The sequence below is a fragment of the Limulus polyphemus genome, unplaced genomic scaffold (assembly GCF_000517525.1).
Source record: "Limulus polyphemus unplaced genomic scaffold, Limulus_polyphemus-2.1.2 Scaffold4016, whole genome shotgun sequence".
NCBI lineage: Eukaryota > Metazoa > Arthropoda > Merostomata > Xiphosura > Limulidae > Limulus > Limulus polyphemus.
This window is the reverse complement of record NW_013669626.1, coordinates 9350-31351: the sequence shown is the minus strand read 5'-3', so window position 1 is coordinate 31351 and position 22002 is coordinate 9350. Positions and strand designations below refer to the sequence as shown.

At 30.4% G+C, this 22002-nt stretch overlaps 2 protein-coding genes across 2 annotated transcripts in view; one reads left to right on the top strand and one right to left on the bottom strand.

The window, feature by feature from the left end:
* LOC106470459 (Na(+)/H(+) exchanger protein 7-like) overlaps positions 1–483 on the top strand; it is a 53195-nt gene extending 52712 nt beyond the window's left edge. The window contains exon 19 of the mRNA XM_022399063.1: positions 424–483. The gene's annotated coding sequence lies outside the window, so the exon portion shown is untranslated. The remainder of the gene's footprint in view (positions 1–423) is intronic.
* A 17744-nt stretch (positions 484–18227) lies between these two features.
* The window catches only part of LOC106470457 (peroxisomal membrane protein PEX14-like), a gene marked incomplete at its 5' end in the record, with an annotated part of 13033 nt that continues 9258 nt past the window's right edge, over positions 18228–22002 (bottom strand). The window contains 3 exons of the mRNA XM_013931017.2: positions 18228–18317; positions 19416–19581; positions 20846–20934. Coding sequence (XP_013786471.2) covers positions 18246–18317; positions 19416–19581; positions 20846–20934 — 327 coding nt within the window. The remainder of the gene's footprint in view (positions 18318–19415; positions 19582–20845; positions 20935–22002) is intronic.

The following is a 22002-nucleotide window of genomic DNA, read 5'->3' as shown; positions in this document are numbered from 1 at the left end:
TTGCATGCTTTAATAATCAGGATAGGAGAACTTTTCATTGGAAAGTCTTATAATGTAATTCTTCTGCAAAAATAGGGCAGGGCTTTAACCCATATGGTCACGGGCCACAGGGATGGCCAGGGACAAGGTGATAGGATATGCATATAATTACAATATATTGTGAACAACCTTCTATATTTAGGACAATCTCTTAATATTATGTTCAGTACCTTAGCTTAAATCTAATTTTTATTGGTTATTTTGGAGTTGTTGAAATGTTTGATGCATAAAGCTTAATAATTCAATACAATATTTTAAGAGTTATAATACTTAAACAGCATTGAATGTGTAGAAACTTGCAACTGACTAAGTAGACTGGGAAGTGTGTTGTTTAGTTCTCTAATAAACAGGTAAAAAAAACTGAGGTATCATGGAAATTTTCAGCTGTTTCTTCACAATTATGATGAGCAATACTTTAAGAAGTGGCTTCAGCGCAGCACATCTGAAAACAATTTAACACGAGTATATACAAAGATGGTTCTAGCGTAAGTAAATTCTGATCTTAAAATACAGAATTCATTATTGCATAAAAAAACGAGTAAAATTTCAAAAATACAATAAAATTTCACAAAATTAAACTGTGGATTAAGTTGTTAAAGTCCCATACGATTTGCTGAAATAAAAGTTTACATTTCGAATGTGTAATTTTCTTGTATTTGTATTGTTGGAAATATTTCAAGCACACTGATGTATATTGTGGAATATTATAAGAATATAAGGGTGGTTATAACAGGTATTTGGAACTGCCTGTAAGGCAAACTGTGTAGCATATGGACATGCATACATAAGAAATGATGGAAACTTCATTCCACAATGGATGTTGCATATGGTTACATGCATATTAAGCTGGTATACAAGTATGTGATGTAATGGTATGCAAGTACATGATGTAATGAATAATTGTTTTTCTGTTATTAGTAGTGGAAAGTATACAACAATGTTACATTTGGAACAACAGCCAATGTTGGTAGAACTATATCATCAAATTAGGTGCAATACTGGGGCAGCACACTGAGCTACAGGACTAATACAAGATGCAGGTCATGCACATTCTGTTATCAACAGATCTGTAAGAAAATTCCATGAGCCAACAAGTTTAGCTGACTGGTAACATTATCACACATGCTATACCAGAACTCCAACATCCCGAATATGTCTAGGATATAATATGCATGAAGGATAGTGCCCTAGTATCCACTGCCTGGTAAAGACATTGCCCATACAGACTATTAACCCTTTGTGTGGGTTCTCAAAATGTGTCAATTATCCACTACAAATGAGATTTAGAATTTGACCTTTTTTACTACTTATTCAATATCAAAATCTACTATCTGCACTTTTGCTCGGTGATGTATGCAAACGCAATACTAAAGCAGGTAATTCAAGGATATATGAGTATCCTGATTGTCGCAGACTGAGGAAATATTTTTGTGACACCGTGGGGTAAATCCGCTTGTCGCACCAAACAGCTATAAATGTCAAGTCTGATAGATCTGATGATAGCATCCAAAGGGTTAATAAGTACCAGGCTTTTAACCACCATTTTCATTATGCCTATCCATCACACTTTCCTTATTTCACTCCTGCTGACTATGGATTATGGGGCTTTTTTCAGACTTGCATTTGTTACCAGAATTCAGTATCTTTTTTTCAAATGAAAGATGTCTTATGCTACAGAGGTTCAGGCAATTTTTTGTGACAATATTTATATTATGATCTCTACAGCAATAAAACATTATGGTGTGAACATTGGTTGACTACTATGGTGGTTCTCTAGTTTTATTTCCAAAAACCAGTGGAATGCACTTCCCATGACACATGCTGCACATATGCTTATTATTTCGCCTGTGCATTACATGGTTCACTGTACAGGCTGTTCCAAGTACACTTACTGCTATTTAACCACCCTCTACTATGTAACTATCATAATGTGGGTAAGAAAAAATTAAGTAAGCCGATAATAGATAGGTTTACATTATTAATTTAATACCTGTTTAACACTTTTTAATAAACTAAAAATGCTTAAATCATATTTTATAGTAATTGAACATTGTGTTTGGAATTTTAAAAAAAGCTTATTGCTACTGTTCTAGTGGATTAATTATGTACCACATGTCAAATTTGAAAGTTTCAATGGATTCTTTATTTAGAATATGCTGGTATTTTATGGCATTATTTCAGAATCTAACTTTTGAACATATTTACAGTTTGTTTCACCTTTCTGTCCTCTAGTGATCACTATGCACATTTGTATGGGCCAGCTACTGTCTTAGAAGACAACCAACCTCTCTTATTAAACCAGTAAGTAAATGTGTTTGCTTTTATATAAGAAGGACTAGAACAGAGTACTGTTAAAACAAAAAAACTGGAATTATTGTGTCATAGAACATTAAGTCTACTACTTTAGTAGTATCAAATATGGCATAATGTTATTAAAAAGAACTTGACCCTTGTATTCTTCTAAAGAAAAGTAGTAAACTGTTTGAAAGTGCATGAGTTTTGGGTCTTTTTTTTTAAATTCACTGACCTGACCTTTAAAGTAGCAGTGTACAGATGTTGTCTAATCAACATCATTAAATGTAATGGGTTTCACTCACCACAAAACAGTAAGATACATAACAGACTGAAGACAGTTTTAAATCTAATACCTTTAACTAAGAGTCATTAAAGAGTTCTAGCCTTCAATAACTACTTTAAATACAAAAACTATATGTAGCCTTTTTGAAACATCAGTTCTATTTATGACAATCCAAACTCTTCTGCAATCTTGATTTTTAAAAGAATGGGTCCATTGTTGAGAAGATTAATTGTTCATTTGAGGCTTTATATGAAATGTCCTGAGATATTACTTTTCAGTTTCCTGCATTCCTTGGTTGTCAGTGGTCTTTCGGGTTTTGAAAAATTAAGGATGTTAAAAATTGTTAACTCACTTTCAGTAGCCTACATAGTTAGGAAGCTTAAGTGATGCATGAGTGTTTTCTGCAAAACACAATTTTTTTTTTTTTCATGTTTTTCTTTTTTGTGGGGAGTGGTATTTCAAGTGATTATAACAAAAGCAAATTATTATTTTAAAGCTCACTTTAGAACACTATCTATTATAGTTGCATGAATTTCACAGGAAAAATAATGTGTGTTTTACTTTATAGAAGCCTTATGACATTCAGGCATATTTGAATTTCAGGAGTGCAGAAGACATGGATATGCCATTAGATGATGGTATAATACATACAGAGAAAGAAAACATAGGTGCAAATGACATGTCGTCGGCAGACAGAAGTAGGGAAGGTAAGTGAATCATTTCTAATTACAATAAAATATGTGCTTATCAGTTAAAAATTTCACCCAGTTCCTAAAAGTACAAGATTATAGATTTGACCTAGCTTACCTGTAAAACAGATACTGTTGTCAAGTACAGTCTAGTTATGACAGTATCATATGTAAAACAGTTATTGTTATCAAGTACAATCTAGTTATGATTGTATCATATGTAAAAGTTTGTATTATAGAATACAGTCTAGTTATGACTGTGTCATATGTAAAACAGATATTGTTGTCAAGTACAGTCTAGTTATAACTGTATCATATGTAAAACAGTTATTGTTATCAAGTACAATCTAGTTATGATTGTATCATATGTAAAACAGTTTGTGTTATAGAATACAGTCTAGTTATGACTGTGTCATATGTAAAACAGATATTGTTGTCAAGTACAGTCTAGTTATAACTGTGTCATATGTAAAAACTGTTATTGTTATCAAGTGCAGTCCTATTATAACTGTGTCATATGTTAACAATAACAGTTTTTTTGAGTGCAGTCCAGTTATAACTGTGTCATATGTAAAAACTGTTATTGTTATCGAGTGCAGTCTAGTTATAACTGTGTCATATGTAAAAACTGTTATCGTTATCGAGTGCAGTCTAGTTATAACTGTGTCATATGTAAAAACTGTTATCGTTATCGAGTGCAGTCTAGTTATAACTGTGTCACATGTAAAAACTTATTGTTATCGAGTACAGTCTAGTTATAACTGTGTCATATGTAAAAACAGTTATTGTTATTGAGTGCAGTCTAGTTATAACTGTGTCATGTGTAAAAACTTATTGTTATCGAGTACAGTCTAGTTTTAACTGTCATATGTAAAACAGTTATTGTTATCAAGTACAGCTTAGTTTTAACTGTATCAGATATGGACAAGTCTAGTGGCTATCAACAGGGTTCACACAGGTCATGAAAATCCTGGAAAGTCATGGAATTTTGTAAAAACAAAGTTAAATACTGGAAATCAATGGTTTTTTATTAGGAGGTCCTAGAAATGTTCATAAAAGTTTAATCCAGTCACTCCCACATCCCCAATTTTGTATTGCTCACAAGCTGTACCATTGTATTTATCTCAGTTTTGCAAAACAATTATTTATAGAAAATATGACTCGTAAGATTAGAAAGATTTAAATCATAAGATTTTCCTAATTCCATCTTCAGCATAAATAATAGCCTAAGATCTTAATCAGTTATTACTCAAAGAAAGATGTAACTGATAATATAATAGTGAGTGTCATAAATCTAACTACTGTGCACGAAATAGCCAAATTTTTACCATTAAAGACAGCTCATGAGATTATCCCATTATTTGTACAGTGATATTTTGGATCTCATTAGTGAGACAATCTTCTAATCGGGACTGTGAATACAGTATTGTAATGTATGTCATTTATATTATTTTGTCTCTTTGTGTTCATGTTAGTTTTTGCTTTCAGATCTGAAACATATAAAATTCTTAACCTTCTTCATGATATTACTTGTTATCATTGTATCCTGTGATGACCAATACACATGAAAGTACCCTTTACAATAAGGAAGACTATTCAGAACAATTATTTAAACATTTAAACGTGGGTATGTGATAATGTACAAAAAAACAACAACTTAAAGGCAGAATATCATGTTAAAATACTAGGGTATTATTGACCCACAAGATTCCCAGTTCTTTTTCAGTAGAAATTGCTGTATTAAACGTAGATAATGTTTTAAAAATAATTGAATGCAATTATGTGGGAAACCAATGATATGTACAACATTGTTAATGTGCGTATAAGTACGAGTGTGGTTTCAGTTATAATATGAGTGTGAATTTTTGCTATGTTGGTTTGGTTGACATGTGATGTGTGTTCAGCAGCTAATTAGGAACAAATTGACTTATTGTGCTGTTGATAAGTTTTAACTCTAGTCAATGCAAAGTATTTTGGAGAAGGATATAACACTATTACTTGTTATTAAAGTGTAGTTTGAAAAGTGAAAGTATACTTAAGGGACTGTAAATAATTAAGTATTTGTTAGCGCTTTGTTTCAATAATGTGAGATAATTTAAAAACTCTTTTTCATAATTTTTTGTTGTTGTTGTTTCAGTAAGTGTTTTTTTAGATAGTTCAGACGTTAATTATTGCTATAATGTATCATATAACTGTTACTGCATTTTTTATAACATATAATAGAACTTTAATTATTTAATTTTGGAGTAAACATTCTGTTAAGATCTATCTTAGTTCCAAAAATTAAGATGTTTAAACTTTTATAGCTCTAACTGGAGAACGTGGCTCATCTTTGAGTTATATCAATATATACAGTTATAATTTTTTTTTTTGACTCTTCTGTTATTGTCTTTATGATTCTGTACACTTAACTGAAACAGTGTGAATCAAAATAAACTTTAATAATACTAAAACCATTATTTTTTATAAAACAGTGATATGAACCTTACATTATTTTGCAACCTAAAGTAAACTATGTTTTAATCAGATACCTAACCATTAAAAAAAAAGGAAAAAACTTTATGGGAACACATTTTCACAACCATTTAAAACCCAGTTTATCATCTAAGTCTGTAAGCAATTTACCTTTATTTTAGCCTTGAAAAGAGCAAAGGTTAAACTTGGAGGTAAGTACAAGTTCTCAGTAAATATTATCATTTGTTCTTGGACGTCGTCTGTCATTTCTTTTATAATGTTGGTTCTCCTCTATCTCTGCCCAGGCTTCAGTCATTAGTTTGTTTCATGTTTTTTAACACTCATCTTAATTGATATCAAAGATGCATACTATTAGTACTAGTAGTCAGAAACCTGAGAAAACATTGCATGGCATGGTTAACCATCAAGTATTAGCATGTGGTTTAATTGCCTTGACCACTCTGTCTTTTGTTATGTGAAACTTTAGTTACATTTCTTTTAATTAGCATGCATGCATGCAGTTTACAGATATCATTATGTCCTTAAAACTAACATCTAACAAATGTTAACTAACGAAATAACTTCAATTGATATCAAGTACTGTAACCTGGTACTTTTGTTTATGCTGTTTAAAGATTGTAAAAGATAAATTTTGATTAATAATTGTATTTTTTATAAAGCTTAGTTCTGACTTTTTTTTTGTCTTGAAACAAATAATTCAGTTAAAGATTATGTATACATTTCAGCTCAGCTTTTTTCTTTATGTAGCATAAAACTTAATATTTATGGGCAAACCGTTTTTGCACTCATAATTTATAAATTTATTTTTGCTAATCAAAAATTTTGTTTGCTATGACTTCTTTAAAACAGTGCTTTTAAATTTTTAACTTATATGACCTTGTGAGTCCTTTTATTGTTGTATAATTGAAATATTTTTATTTTGTTTAATTACAGATTCATATACGTGCCACTTATTTTGTTTAATTTTTTTATTTCTTCACTTATGATTTTACCGTTTTGTTTTTAAAGCTCTGAGGCACTTTCGAGCCTTTTCATTAGGTGAGTCAATCCCCAAAGCTCCTCTTTTTTGAGAAGTGCTTGAATTATGTTTTATGGTTCAGTATAATTTCACTAGCAGTTTATGCCACTAAAATATACTTGCTTAAATAACTTTAGTGAAAGGTAAACTTTTTAATTTAGAAAAATGTAATTAATATTTTAATAATACTTCTTTTTAAAGTAAACAAATGACTAAAAAAAAACTTGTTTTTTCAGTTTCGTTTTGCTGTACTATAATTTCTGTTCTTCTTAATCTTTTGATTCTTTAAAGATTACCGTAAAGTGGGGGATAAATATACAATCAAAATCTGTCAACATATTACTTTTATAAATTAGTATTTGGAGAACTGTATGACATGTATGCCTGCTCTCCTATTTAATATTACAGGATCAAAGACAGGTTTTCAAAAAGGAATTCAACTGTAGTTTGCCAAGTCAAAAATGGAGATGTCTGGGGCCCTCTCTCAAATTTATTTTTAATTTTCTGGAGTGAAATAATGAATTTTTGAATGTCTGTAAATACAGTTGATTTTCTTCTTACACAGAAAAAAGATAAAAAAAAAAAAAAAAAGGTTTATCATGAAACAGTTTAAGTTAGCAATCAACTAAAAGTTTGCTTTGGAGGCCAAAAGGCAAAGTTTACATGAACCACTTGAGCCCCCCAACTAAAACCTGAATTAAAGGTCTATTTTGGTATAGAAGAAAGTTCATAGGAAGATCAAGTATGTCATTTACGACATTGTAGAAAAATGTTGGCTCCAATATTTTTGTCATGAACTTCCTGCTATTATAAATGAAGGAGGGTCTGCCTTTTCAAAGAGGTAGAATTGAATGTTTTACACCTTGAATTTAGATAACTGAGACTGCTTTACTGCCTAATCCCTAGATCACAAAAGAACAATTACAGCAGTTAAAGAAATGACTCCATAGAGGCTTGGAAGGAAACCACTTACAACTGCTTGAGCATTCAGGATCACTTTTATGATTACTTTGATGTTTATTTACTTAAACATTATTATTATGTCAGTTTGTGTATTTTTACCTTTTTCTTTTTTTTAGTAGTCTAGTGAGTTTGTTCTTTACAAACTACATTACTTTCATGAAATACTTTTATGGTTTTGAGTATTATTCTTTCATTTCACACATTGCATATTTTTGAAAATAAGATCATTACACTGGATTACTTGGTGTAAAATAGGATACATTTCTATATTTTTTTCTCTACCTAAAATACTCTCTAACTTATAAACATAAAAGAAAACATAGACCCAGATTTTTTTTATGTTCTTAGCTGATACTCCATATTGAGCCTCAAACATCCGAGCAAACAAATGTGCTTCTTAGTAATTGCAAAAATCCTCTATTTTCTGCTTCAGCAATAACCTTAAAGTATATTTGTTTATCATAGTAATGATTTCACACTTTAAAAAAACTATCCAGAATGAGCCATGGAAAAGTGAAATTAGATTGTTGAATTATTTGTATTTAAATAGGAAAGTCAAGATTCTCTCCAGATGAAGGACAAGCAGCAGAAAGCCAAACTCTGCAACAACCTTCACCCCAGGCATCATTTAAATCCTCCAGACAAGGAACAGAAGAATCAGAAAAAGAAGATGCTTCAAAAGTTTTACAGCGAGCATTTCAAAATAATCCATATTACAAGGTGAAGTAACTTTTAGTATACAACTCATCAATAAACTAAATAACTTGATTAATCAAAACTTTACTTTTACGTCTGTGGAATGGAATGTTTGGACATGAAACATAAACATTCAGTACGGATGGACATCATTTGACATTTTAACACAATCTAAACTACAGAAAAACTTTCAGGTGTCAAATGCTAACCTGCATATCATATTTCAAACAATGCATTTTTGTTGTCAGGAGACATCATTTAACATTTTTACTCAATCTAAACTACAGAAAACTTTCAGGTGTCAAATGCTAACCTGCATATCATATTTCAAACTTTAAATAGAAATAGTAATTTTTAACTATATTTTTCAAATTTTTAACTTAAAAATAGATATTTGTCATTTTAACATTTCTGGTAATTCACAAAGAAAAATTAATACAAATGTTCAAACTTTCATTTATGTGCAACCCTGAGGAGTCTTACCTGTAATTTAATTTGGTTTAGAACTTTCCTACCCATACTATAACATAGGTGTATATTTGCGAAGAAACTAATTATCCATGTTCTATTTCTCACGATTTTTCTTCTCTGTTAGTAGTTTTACGATGTCACCGAATGTGATCTAAACAACTACTTAAAAAAAACTGTACTTTGAAAATAGCTAAAGGCAATGTTTAAATACCATTAGATGGAGCTGATTATAAACTATTTACATCAATGTAGAGTAAATAAATGGCATGATAAGACTTGCAAACAAACCATAGATGTGCAAATTTCTGTAGACATTCTTTTCATTCGTTAAAATGTTTTCATGTTTGAAAGCTACAGAAATGTTCTTGTATGACAAGACCTCAAGTAAGACTAGTTAATTTTAATACATATAAAAGACTACTACACTTGGTAAAGTATAGTATCAAAAGAAATGTATTGGTGAGTCAATAGAGTTGAAACAAACCGGATATATGAAATGGATTTTTCTGAACAAGAATAGGAACAAAATTAATTCTAATATGGAAAGAAGTATTTATACTGTTTTTTTGTTATTGTTATTTTTCACAACAGCATCTTGCTACTAAACCTTGGAAATTTCACGCAGTAAAAAATGATAGAAATATTAAATCAAATTATATGAATTTTTAAACCAGAGTTGGATACTATATAGTAAATTTATACTAAGTTTCATGCAATTTGGTAAATCATTTCCACTGTGAGAAGAAAATTAAAGGCACAGAAAATAACAAGAAATGTATAATTAATTGTCTTGCTTCCAAGTAAAGTTTCTTACTGGAGAATGTTAACATTTTTGTGCATAACATGATACAACAATGTAAAAAAATTAATAAAATACAGAAGATTCAAAATGAACAAAAGTTTTAGTAGGTACATTGAATATTGTAACGATTTTTGTGTTGTGATGATGAAATTATGAACTCATGCTCTGCAAATCAAATATCAGTTAGGAGTGAAGTCTGTTTTTTTTCATGTGATTGTTAACCCAGTTATTTTTTTTTTGTACAAAAACTTGGTTTTTGCTTTTGTCCATTTGATTGTTACTATTTAACAGTTTATTGACAACTGACATTTTCTGTGTTCTTGTATTTTATTGGAAACAGAATGTAACCAATGTAACTTTTATATATTTATGGTTCTTCAAGTTCAAAAGTTGAAGGGCCCTGCCTTTATTTCAATGTATTTTTCACTTGGGTTACAGTATCATCAAAAGTATAATCGTGACCTAGTAGGAGATGACCAGCAGGAGCTGTCATCTCATCTTCGTGCAAGACGATTGCGAGCCAGACGTCTAACTATATCTGCTATGGGCAGAGGACATAACAGTAACGCTTCATCTTTGGATGATGTAAATTATCGTAATAGCAATGAACCATTTAACATCCACTCGAGCAGCCCTCAACAGCGACCACTTAGTGCTCCGTCACTTCCAGAAGATCCTCTGTATGACAGTGCCACAAATATTTTTCTAGAACGAGCAAAAAGACGACGTACGATCATGAGTGGGGGGCCGAGACATAGGCTTGAAAAATCTGCAACCATTGGTATCTCTTCACCCACATCAAAAGACCATAGTGCACACCTAGAACGACAACAAGCAGTTTCAGGAAGTAGAGACACCATTAGCGAAGCCAACCTTGCAGCAATTTTTGAAAGTATTAAAGAAGCAGAATTAGAACCTACGAATGGTAGCACTGTGGCTAGGAAGATTCAAATAGTATCTCCTGCCACTTCTGATAAAAAAGATGAAACTCCATTTTGATCCAGTTACATACCAATGTTATATTGATATAATATACTTCTGTAGAGCTTTTTAATCCATAATATATTGATGTTGAGCTTAAAACATAGGTTTAAGTATTTATCCCTCTAATTATGCTATGCAATATTATCTTGCATTTAAAACATTAAAAAGTAATTCTTTATATAGTAAAAACATTTCTGTAAAACTATATCATTATCATTCAGTAACAATATTCAGAAACAGCTACTATACAGAAATATTGAGAAATTCCTTATTTAAGTCAGTGTAGATATTTTATATCAAGGAATTTTACATCTACAAAAAGGTCATAGAGTAATTATAAAATAATAATGTCTTCGTATTCAATGTGACATGATCTTGTATTGACATTTAATGCAGTTTTACAAAACTATATAAGTGTTTTTTTCAAATAGATTATAAGATCAGAATCTGGTAAATTAACATTACCTTTTTCAATGCTTAAATATTCTTAAAATAATTTTTTTTCTTATCTTACAGAAGAACACTGCTGAATTTTCTTGTCTAGTGTATATAATTTTGAACTTCTAAATAAATTTAATATATTATTATAGATTCAATTGATCTATTATCAGTATCTATTTTAAAGCTGTACTCCAAAAAAGAGGTATTTCTAAAACTTACCCTAGTATTAGATTTATTTCTTTAAGTAGGACAACAATTTATCATTCCTTGCCAGCTTATTGTGTAGAGTTCAAAATATTGCCACTGTTGTTAAGATGCTTAAGAATCCAGATCTTCCATTAGTGTGCAAAGAGAATTTTTTACTATTTCTCCATATGTTGTTTTAGCTTATCATGTTTTAAGATTTACAGAAAAAAAAACGTATCTATATATAGTACATCTTCAGAATGTATGTGTATAAATTATGACAAGCTGCATTGTCTTATTATTATTATCAAGCGAGTATAAATAGTCAGAACTGTAATAGACATGTTGTCAAGCAAGTATAGTCACAACTGTAACAGAGCCCATTTAAACTTTCAGATATTCCCTCCCCCTTTTCACTGTACATACCTATTTTATCAAGGATTGCTTAATATTAGTAGTTTTCTTAGATTTGTACTTTATTTGGCTATCAGTATATAATGCGTGCATAAATGCTGTTATAATGTTTAGAAATATTACTAATTAGATTTATAAAACTACTGAATATTCTATTGATAAAGATTGTGATTTTTAGTTGGTCTTGTCTTTACCAAAAATGTTAACACAGGTAAACTTTACAGGAAATGCAGTATTTCAAATTCAAAGAAACATCATTCTCAAAACAAGTTTTAAAGTTTCTTTGTTTTCACTGAAATAAAACTCAATTTTATCACACTAACTATTATCACTAAGTTTAATTTGTTTCATTTCAAAATGAGAAGATAATAAGAGAATTATCTGCAAGTCCTGAATGAATGGTTTTTGATTTGCACTTAAGTTAAAATGTATTATTGTGTAATTAATGTATTATATTAATACAGACAAATTTCGATTTAGTCAGATAAACGTAGTTGATAAAAATGTTTAATATTTGAAAGTTTGAATTTAAGTTTCCAATATATGAAAAATTCCTTCTTTTCTTAAAATAAATACAGTTACAGCAATGTAATGTTTTGTTGAATTTTAGGATAAGTTGCTTAATAGATGATTGAGGATCGAGTTCTCTATAAAACTCTCTCCAATGAAAAATAAAATGGACCCCCCTGAAGGATTACACACTGGCTTAACTAAAACCATTATTCACTAATACACTAGACAGTTTCTCCATTTAAAGAAATTCAAGTTTATTCTTTGACTTTGTTAAATATTTCACTACAAGTGTTTAAATTCATGGGAGCCACCCTACAGAAGTGACTTCAATCTCGTCCAACCCTGAATTCTCCAACACCTAATAACACTGATCCCAAAAGTACACATAAAATTACTAAAAAGAATCTCGGGACATTTCGTATAATACTTCTTCAGTTTATTACTATTTCTTTAAGGTTGGTTTGAGTCCAACAAATCGCACTGTAAGTGCAGTTGTCATAAATTATTCATATTTAAATTGGATCAGATATGTTGTGGCTGAACACAGATATTCAATATACTTCATATCTCTCCCTTGGAAACAAATTTATAGTTACTTTTATAAGTTACATGAGCAATGCTTTAGAATATCTTACATTTTTACAAGCTGCTATTTGACATAGGCTTACTGTTTCATACCCAGTAGTGTAAAGTTCCCATTTTTGAGTATTTATTTGCACATACAAGTCTACGGTATAGGATGAACTTTGTTCTCTGTCAGGTAGATATTGACACCTGGTTTTACTTGCATACAAAAAGTATGGAATAAGATGAACTTTGTTCTCTGTCAGGTAGATATTGATCCCTGGTTTTACTTGCATACAAAAAGTATGGAATAAGATGAACTTTGTTCTCTGTCAGGTAGATATTGATCCCTGGTTTTACTTGCATACAAAAAGTATGGAATAGGATGAACTTTGTTCTCTGTCAGGTAGATATTGATTCCTGGTTTAACTTGCATACAAAAAGTATGGAATAAGATGAACTTTGTTCTCTGTCAGGTAGATATTGATCCCTGGTTTTACTTGCATACAAAAAGTATGGAATAGGATGAACTTTGTTCTCTGTCAGGTAGATATTGATCCCTGGTTTTACTTGCATACAAAAAGTATGGAATAGGATGAACTTTGTTCTCTGTCAGGTAGATACTGATCCCTGGTTTTACTTGCATACAAAAAGTATGGAATAGGATGAACTTTGTTCTCTGTCAGGTAGATATTGATTCCTGGTTTTACTTGCATACAAAAAGTATGGAATAGGATGAACTTTGTTCTCTGTCAGGTAGATATTGATTCCTGGTTTTACTTGCATACAAAAAGTATGGAATAAGATGAACTTTGTTCTCTGTCAGGTACATATTGATCCCTGGTTTTACTTACATACAAAATGTATGGAATAAGATGAACTTTGTTCTCTGTCAGGTAGATATTGATCCCTGGTTTTACTTGCATACAAAAAGTATGGAATAAGATGAACTTTGTTCTCTGTCAGGTGCCCCCCAGTGGCATAGCAGCATCTCTGCGGACTTGCAACACTAGAAACCGGGTTCTGTTCCCATAGTGAGCAGAGCATAGATAGCCCATTGTGTAGCTTTGTACTTAATTACAAACACAGTATATCGGGTAGATATTGATCCCTAGTTTTACTTGCATATATAAAAGTCTGTGGAATAGGATGAACTTTGTTCTATGTCAAGTAGATATTGACCTCTGGTTTTTCAGTGTGTATAAAAATGAAAATAATGTGATTTGAGAGTCAAAATATGATAAATTCCAAGATTCTTAAAACAACAACATAGTTACAGTACCAGAGCTTCACTGTGCACAAAATTTTGAGAAGAGAAGGAAATTATTAGATGTTTATATGATACTTCGTGGTTGCTTACATATACCTGGGAGTAATAGTAATGGAGCATTATTACATAGTATGATGGTGAAGGTTGACTTGTAGGTGTGAATAAATTATCATTGGAAGATGCAGTTGTCATAAGACACAGAAAAAGGAATTCTAATGCAAGTGAATTAATTTTCATAAATTGAATATATCGCATATAATTATAAACCAATTAACTAAAATAATCTTAGTTAATGTTCTGTTTAACTGTTAATAACGTTGTGCTGTACACTTAAAGAAGAAAAAAAAGCACTACTAACAGTGGGAAATTTATGAGAGGTAGGGAAAAAATTTTCAAATTAAAATAGAATAGGATCACAGGCTGTCATATACAGTTTTGCTTGAAATAAAAGGCATTTAGATACAGATCTGAAAGTAACAAAATGTTAAAAGTGACATTAAGTTCTTCGGTAGTATTCTCATCTTTCTCGTGCTGTTTAGTTTTATGTGCTTACACAGGTTGTCCAGTAAGTGTTTCAGTGCTTACATAGGTTGTGAGATACATGGTTTTAGTTTACTTTGGAATAGTAAACTGAAGAAAAAAAAACTTTATTGTGCTGAGCTTTCCACTCTCTGTATATATCCTTAATACAACAGTCCGTTGCTAGAATGCCTTCTACACTTTTCTAGTGTTGTTATCATTTACACCTTTCTTGTTCCCGTGTATCTTGAGCGAGTGTTTATTTAATAAATCTAAAGATGTGAAACAGGAATAAAACTACATTATACCGTATAAGATATACACTATACACACACACACACACGTATAAGAAAATCAGAACCAGTATACATCTGCCTGGTAATGTTGTATACCTTAAATTTAAGTACCATTTTCTTTAAAATTAGTTCAGCAATCTTTATAACTAATATGCTGATCAGTCCAAGCTTGGATATTTCATAAGGACTTTAACACTCCTAAATACTTTGTAAAAAACAAACAATACTAATCTCTTTCATTTCTGTTATATAAGTGTGCATATATATAAAATTACAAACGTAATTACATACTAGAATTAAGTGAACAATTATGAGAGAGTAAAAAATTACCTTAAAATGCAAGTTCTTGTAGATATTAAATACACAGATACATTTCTTATTTATTCAGCAAACACAGATGCACTATCATGATATTAATGTAAAATTTATTTTATTAGATAAAATAGTGACAAGTTATAAAATTGTTTGCTGCTACTATTATGCTGCTGACATTTTTGAGATTACATAATGTGCCCAAAATGGAGATTTATGACTTATTCTGGTGGTATCTCTACTAATGAGGAAGCTACCAGCTTGTCTATTTGTGACAAATGATGCTTGAAAGTTGATTTACTACTAAAAATTTCTAGCTGAAAAAGGCTTAGTTCATACACACACCTTTTCAAAAAAGTTTATCAAACTCAGTTGTTAACTGGTCTGAACTTTCCAAGTTTAAAAAAATTGCAAATGTTTCAACATGGCATTAATGAGCTCAATTCAGGAAATGGTTAACATAGATAGATATACACACACTAATATTCAAAGACTGAAGCAGATTCATGACTTAGAAATACCACATCAGCATTCTCCAAGTTTAATCTCATCCACATAATCAAGAGTTGTGAAGCTTTAAAGAGCTTCACCTCATCTAAATAATCAAGAGTTGTGAAGCTTTAAAGATTGCTGAAGACTGACTTACAATATGAAATAGGTTCACTCTTCAAATTTTGTATATATTTAAGTAAATCATTAAAATATACTAACTACGCGAGTGCAAGCATTTTTAACGTATTATCCAAGGAAAATACTCTTTCCTTGTCTCTGTACATCTCTTTATATGTACGAATATATAGGTATTTAGGAAGCATAAAATATTGAGAAATATAGCTCTTGATGGTGATTTTTTTTAATAACCAGTTGTTTTTAATAGTGTTGTTATTTATTTAATAAATTGTACATTTGGTTTACAGAAGGTCAAGAATCACTATATACATGTAGTCCTCAGTGACTTACACTAATCTGTTAAAACACCTTCCTTCTTTCATTTCACCAGCAGATCCTCCAAAAGTAAAAAAAAAAAAATCAACTAGTTACTAGCTATTTTTCTCTCAGTAAAATGTTTTATTTTCTTTGTTTAGGGAAGAGAAATGATGGCTATTTCTTAAGACTCGTTATCTGTTGTTGTTTTTTGCTGTAAGTATTCTGAAACTAAAACAAATGTACTTTCATAATGTTTTTTTTACCTTAAAAACCCCTTTCTTTACGAAAAGTCATTTATTTAAAATAAATGGTAATACCTCAAACAGAATTTCTATACTATGATAAGAAAAACGAATTTTATTTATATAGGTTGCACTGCTCGGAGAAGCACATATGCTTAAGTTCAAACACAGAAGTTTCTGTAAAGGATTTAATCTGTACGTGTTTATGTTCAATAAACAGGTTAATAAATTATATATGCTGACTAAGTGTGCTTTTCTAATATAATAGTTAATTTAAAAAACATAAGTTGTTTTTTTACAAGAGTCATAAATCTACATTTATAAGGCTATTTTTTATTACAGGTTAGATGGAATATTTTTACAATAATACTTTTCCCTCTAAAGGACAAAAAAATACTTTCCATGACTAAATTTCTTAAACCTTAGTCTTTCAATTTTTCTGTGATATTCCTTTAAGCTTATATAAAAAGGTCAACTTTATCAACCAATTCTCCTAAAAGCTTAATTTTCTTTTTAGACGAAAAGTTGGATTTTTATATTTAATAATAATAATTAAACATATCAAGCTTTTCTTAATAAGTAGTAGTATTTTAAAGAAAGACATCACTGAATAAACCCAAGTCAAAATTCCCTTTTAGTTCAAAGTTTAAGCATGTTATATTCTTCTCACATATATATTAGTATAGTAGGGGGAGTTACAAACAGTTCCAGCTACAGTAAAGATTTCAAGTACATTTTCTTATTAATCACTTACAAATAGGTAGTTCGTATAATGCTGTTGACCACAATATTTCAGAAGTTATTTGAACAGACTCAATATTTGTGGCATACCATTTTTAGAAAAAATGTAGAACAAATAATATAGTGTCCACAAAATATTCAATAAAACAGATGATGAAATTCATTGAATATGAAAGATGCATTCAACAGTAATTGAAGGTCCAACCAGGGCAATATTTTCCCTGAAACTTCCTGCCAACAACAATGAAAAAAAAACATCTGGTAGTAAATAATTAAACACTATAAGATGCTTATTTTTTTTCTTTGTGAAATGCATGTTTTTTTGTGCATTTTTATCTCTTATTGATTCAAAGACACACAAAATTACAAATGCTAACATTTATTTACAAACTATATGTTTTTTATAAAATATACAAACATTAACCAGTCATATAATCTTTAATTGCATTCAAAGAAATTCTAAGCCTACATGATTTTAATATTAGATTAATGAATCAAAATAGTCGTATTACTGTTTAAAACTTTTACGAAAGGGAGTGTTTTTAATCCCATTCAAGCAAAAACTGTTTTATGTGTAAACATATCCTCCTAGTTTCATCAAATACAAGTTTCAGGATATTTCATTAAATAAAAAATAATGTTTTTTCTTAATTAGTTAAAACCCAAAGGTATTAATTGGACTATGAAAACACTTTTATAATCTGTATTTTTAAAATACCAAATCAAGCCAGAAAAGTAGTCTTTGTACTGAATGTAATAAAAAAATACTTATACCAGTTTAAAAGAATTCATCTGTTTAAAAAAAGCAACATTAGAACAACTTTTTTAATTTAGGGAAGACACTAAATATAATTATATCAGAAAAAAAGGGGGGGGGGAAGGTTTACAAACAGTTCCAGATACAGTAAAGATTGCAAGTATATTTTCGTATTAATCACTTAAAAATTTATCTAGCATTCTTGACCCATATAATGTGCGAGCAGAAAGTTATGTATCGTAAAGTCATGGTATCATCATTAAGATGCACGTAAAGGACTTACACAAGAAATAATGTTGTATACCAGTGAAATCTCATTTGTCCTTTTAAGATGTTTTGTTCTCCTCATTAACAGTCTCCACTGTTGTCATTGCTAACTGAGCCTGATAAACAATCTGCACCCTCTACACTTCTCACATTCTGATGAATGAAAAAATACATTAAAACTTAGATAACAGATAGTATTCTGGAAGTTAAGATCTGTTTAGGTTTAGAAACTAGATTAAAGTGAAGCTAGCATATCACAGTTCTTATGACATGACAAATAAAAATGCTTGAAAAAAACTATTCAAATTTCTTGCAAAGACAAAGAAAATTTTAACAAAACAAATGTGTATATATATACATATTCTAAATGCATGCCTACTGAACACATGTGGTAAAAGAAATACTTTTATCAATAGGTAGTATATACGCTGCTGTTAACTATAATAAGCTAAAATTGGATAAATTTCAATCATCTTCAGAACTTATCTTTCAGACTGTACCAGTGAGCTTAATACCACCACAACAACAAACTTTAAGTTTAACGTGTGTTTTTCTGCTTTTGTGAATTTATGGCTTTATGAGGTAGGGATTATGGTGTCTCTGAAAATTTTTTTTTTAGGAAATTAATCTTTAATCACAATACAGAATATAAGAGAAACCTGCACTGTCAACCAAAACAGCACCTTATGGATACATAGACTAAACTAAACACTGCCAAGTTAGAGACGTCAAGGTTTCAGGTATAGCCAATCCCAATTTTGGACTACTGAACAGAAATAGAGCATTACCCAAAAGACTTTGTCTGGTTTTTTTAAACAGTTCAACTGAATAGTAAGATTTACTTTCACTCTCATGATGCCTCATTGCTGAAATTGCAGTGCATTTCACCAACATCAGAATACAGAATTAATACAACTTTTTTGCTCACTGGAGCATTATTCAAACATCAAATTACTTCAGTTGTCACGTACCTCAACTACACCACCACCAATTACTTCAGTTGTCACATACCTCAACTACACCACCACCAATTACTTCAGTTGTCACATACCTCAACTACACCACCACCAATTACTTCAGTTATCACATACCTCAACTACACCACCACCAATTACTTCAGTTATCACATAACTCAACTACACCACCACCAATTACTTCAGTTATCACATATCTCAACTACACCACCACCAATTACTTCAGTTATTACATCCCTCAACTACACCACCACCAATTACTTCAGATGTCACATACCTCAACTATACCACCATTAATTGTTTCTATGGAAGACTCTTGTTCTTTATCACTTTTTGGAGGTCCATTCAGAGCAGCTTCTTTGTTAATTTCATCAGTTTTTGTCCTGTCCAACTGCCATGAAGGAATGCCAGGTTTTGTAACAGGAGCTGTGGGAAACTGACCCCTGTAAGTCAAAATATAAAACCTGATATTACTAATTTTGACCTGTGTACAAATAGAACATCAAAATCAGTAAAAGAAATATAACAATTTCAAAGAATTTACAATATGACAGTTATTCTTCGTATAAATATTCCTAACTTTTTAATCAAAATACTGCAAAAAAGTTTAATCTGTTTAATCCTATGTGCATGCCATGGTCCACCGGATCAACCTAGTACTTCTGAAGCTATACTTCTGAATTTACTACATGTATCGTCACATAATTTGGCAAGGTTTCATGACAAGTCAGCATGAGTAAATAAATGACTTCAAATACATGAAACGATGGGAGGAGCTTCTAAGGTGAGTGTCATAAATTATTGATATCTCAGAAAATCAAGAAGGTGGAAGGTTTTAATTTTATATTCTGGCCTTTCAATACCTAAAGTTTATGTTTCTAATTGGTTGGACACCCCGAAACCTATGAAAAGGAATACAAAATAACTAAAAAAAAGGAATTGGTTGGACACCCTGAAACCTATGAAAGGGAATACAAAATAACTAAAAAAAAGGAATTGGTTGGACACCCTGAAACCTATGAAAAGGAATACAAAATAACTAAAAAAAAGGAATTGGTTGGACACCCTGAAACCTATGAAAAGGAATACAAAATAACTAAAAAAAAAGGAATTGGTTGGACACCCTGAAACCTATGAAAAGGAATACAAAATAACTAAAAAAAAAAAGGAGAATTGAAAGCAGGTAAAGAGATGTAATGAATGAAAATTTAAACACATCTTTTTAGAGTTAAGAAATTAAAACTCAGATAACCTAAAAATTTTAATTATAAAATAGTTTTCATGCTAAGTTTATTAAAAAACAGATAACAGTTTCTATTTTGGATGAAACTCAGTATAAGATCATGACATGCACACTTTGACCAGATCTACATCATAGGAATAATTACTAGAAATGTCAGACAAGAGTATTTCTAACGAGTATGAGTAATAAATACCAGCAGTAGAATTAAATTGATGAAAAATTCATATGAAGGTCAAGAACTGGGGGGAAAAAAAAACTTACAAAACAAACAACTTCATTAGAAAACATATTTTGTTAATTCTGAACAATATATCAGTCTATAATCATCTGAAGGAAAATTCCCCTCTCCAATATGTTCTTTGGCAAATCATTTTTTTTTGTGATGTTAAGTTTTTCCAGTTCTTGATAAAACTGTTTTAGTAAACTTATAAAACTAACACATCGTATGAAATAATCTTTATTACCTGCTTAACAACAATGCTTTCAGTGATACTACTTCTGATTTTATTTCATTCAAGGCTAAAATATTCTTAACTGATGTATCTTCTTTTTGCTAAGGGAAAGACAAATATTATGTTTTAGATAAAATTATATTTACTGGTCCATAGATTAGCAAATTTCAAAATAATAAAAATGGCATTAATGTGCTTGACAAAAATTACTGGTTCACAATGCTAAATGCTTTTGCTTTGACCTTTTGTTTAGTTTATTCTCATACATCAAAAGTTCTTTACAAGTGTTTTAACAAACATCATTAGTTTTGTCTATAATCTGAAAACACGTTGACTGAAACTCCATAAGTGATCGTTCAAACACAATAAACAAACTAACACTTTGATAGATTGTTGAGGCAGAGTATTCATGATGAGTAAATTGGAATGGACAGCAACTGCCTGTTGTAAAAAACACAAGCGTAAAGGAAAACTTTCAGAACCTTGTTCTCTACACTTTTGTTTTTTTACAATAGTCAGTTACCATCCATTCCAGTTGACTCAAATCAACACTTAATATTTATAAGAAATAAATAATGTTCATTTACAAGCTTCATTCTTACCACATTTACAAATTTTATACCATTTGAAATAAATTATATAAGGATAAAAAAGTTGAAAAGAAATATATATACATATAGGGAATAAAATAGCATGTTAATGGTTCAAGCTGCTTCATGGTATTTAGAAAATTATAACAAAAACAAATAGAAAAATTCATAATAATTGTTTGGTGGTATACCAGTAGTTATACTTGTTATGAATAAAATTCTGGAAACGAGTCGTCAAGAAATTAATGTCGCTTTTTTTTTAGATGATAAAACCCGAACAACTTACATATTAAAACAAAACATTTATTAAATGAAACAGTCTCCATTCTTATCAATGCTGGTTTTCCATCTTACAATCAGATTGTAAATGCCCTGTTTGAAGAAATCGCTTGGCTTTGAAGCAAAAAACATGTCGATATCCTCTTTAACACCTTCTACATTTGCATATGTTTTCCCATCAAGATGGTGTTGCAGCAAATGAAACAGATGGTAATCTGATGGTGCCATATCTGGAGAATATGGTGGGTGGGGGATACCTTCCCAACCCAACTCCATAATCTTGTGTTGCATCAAACGTGG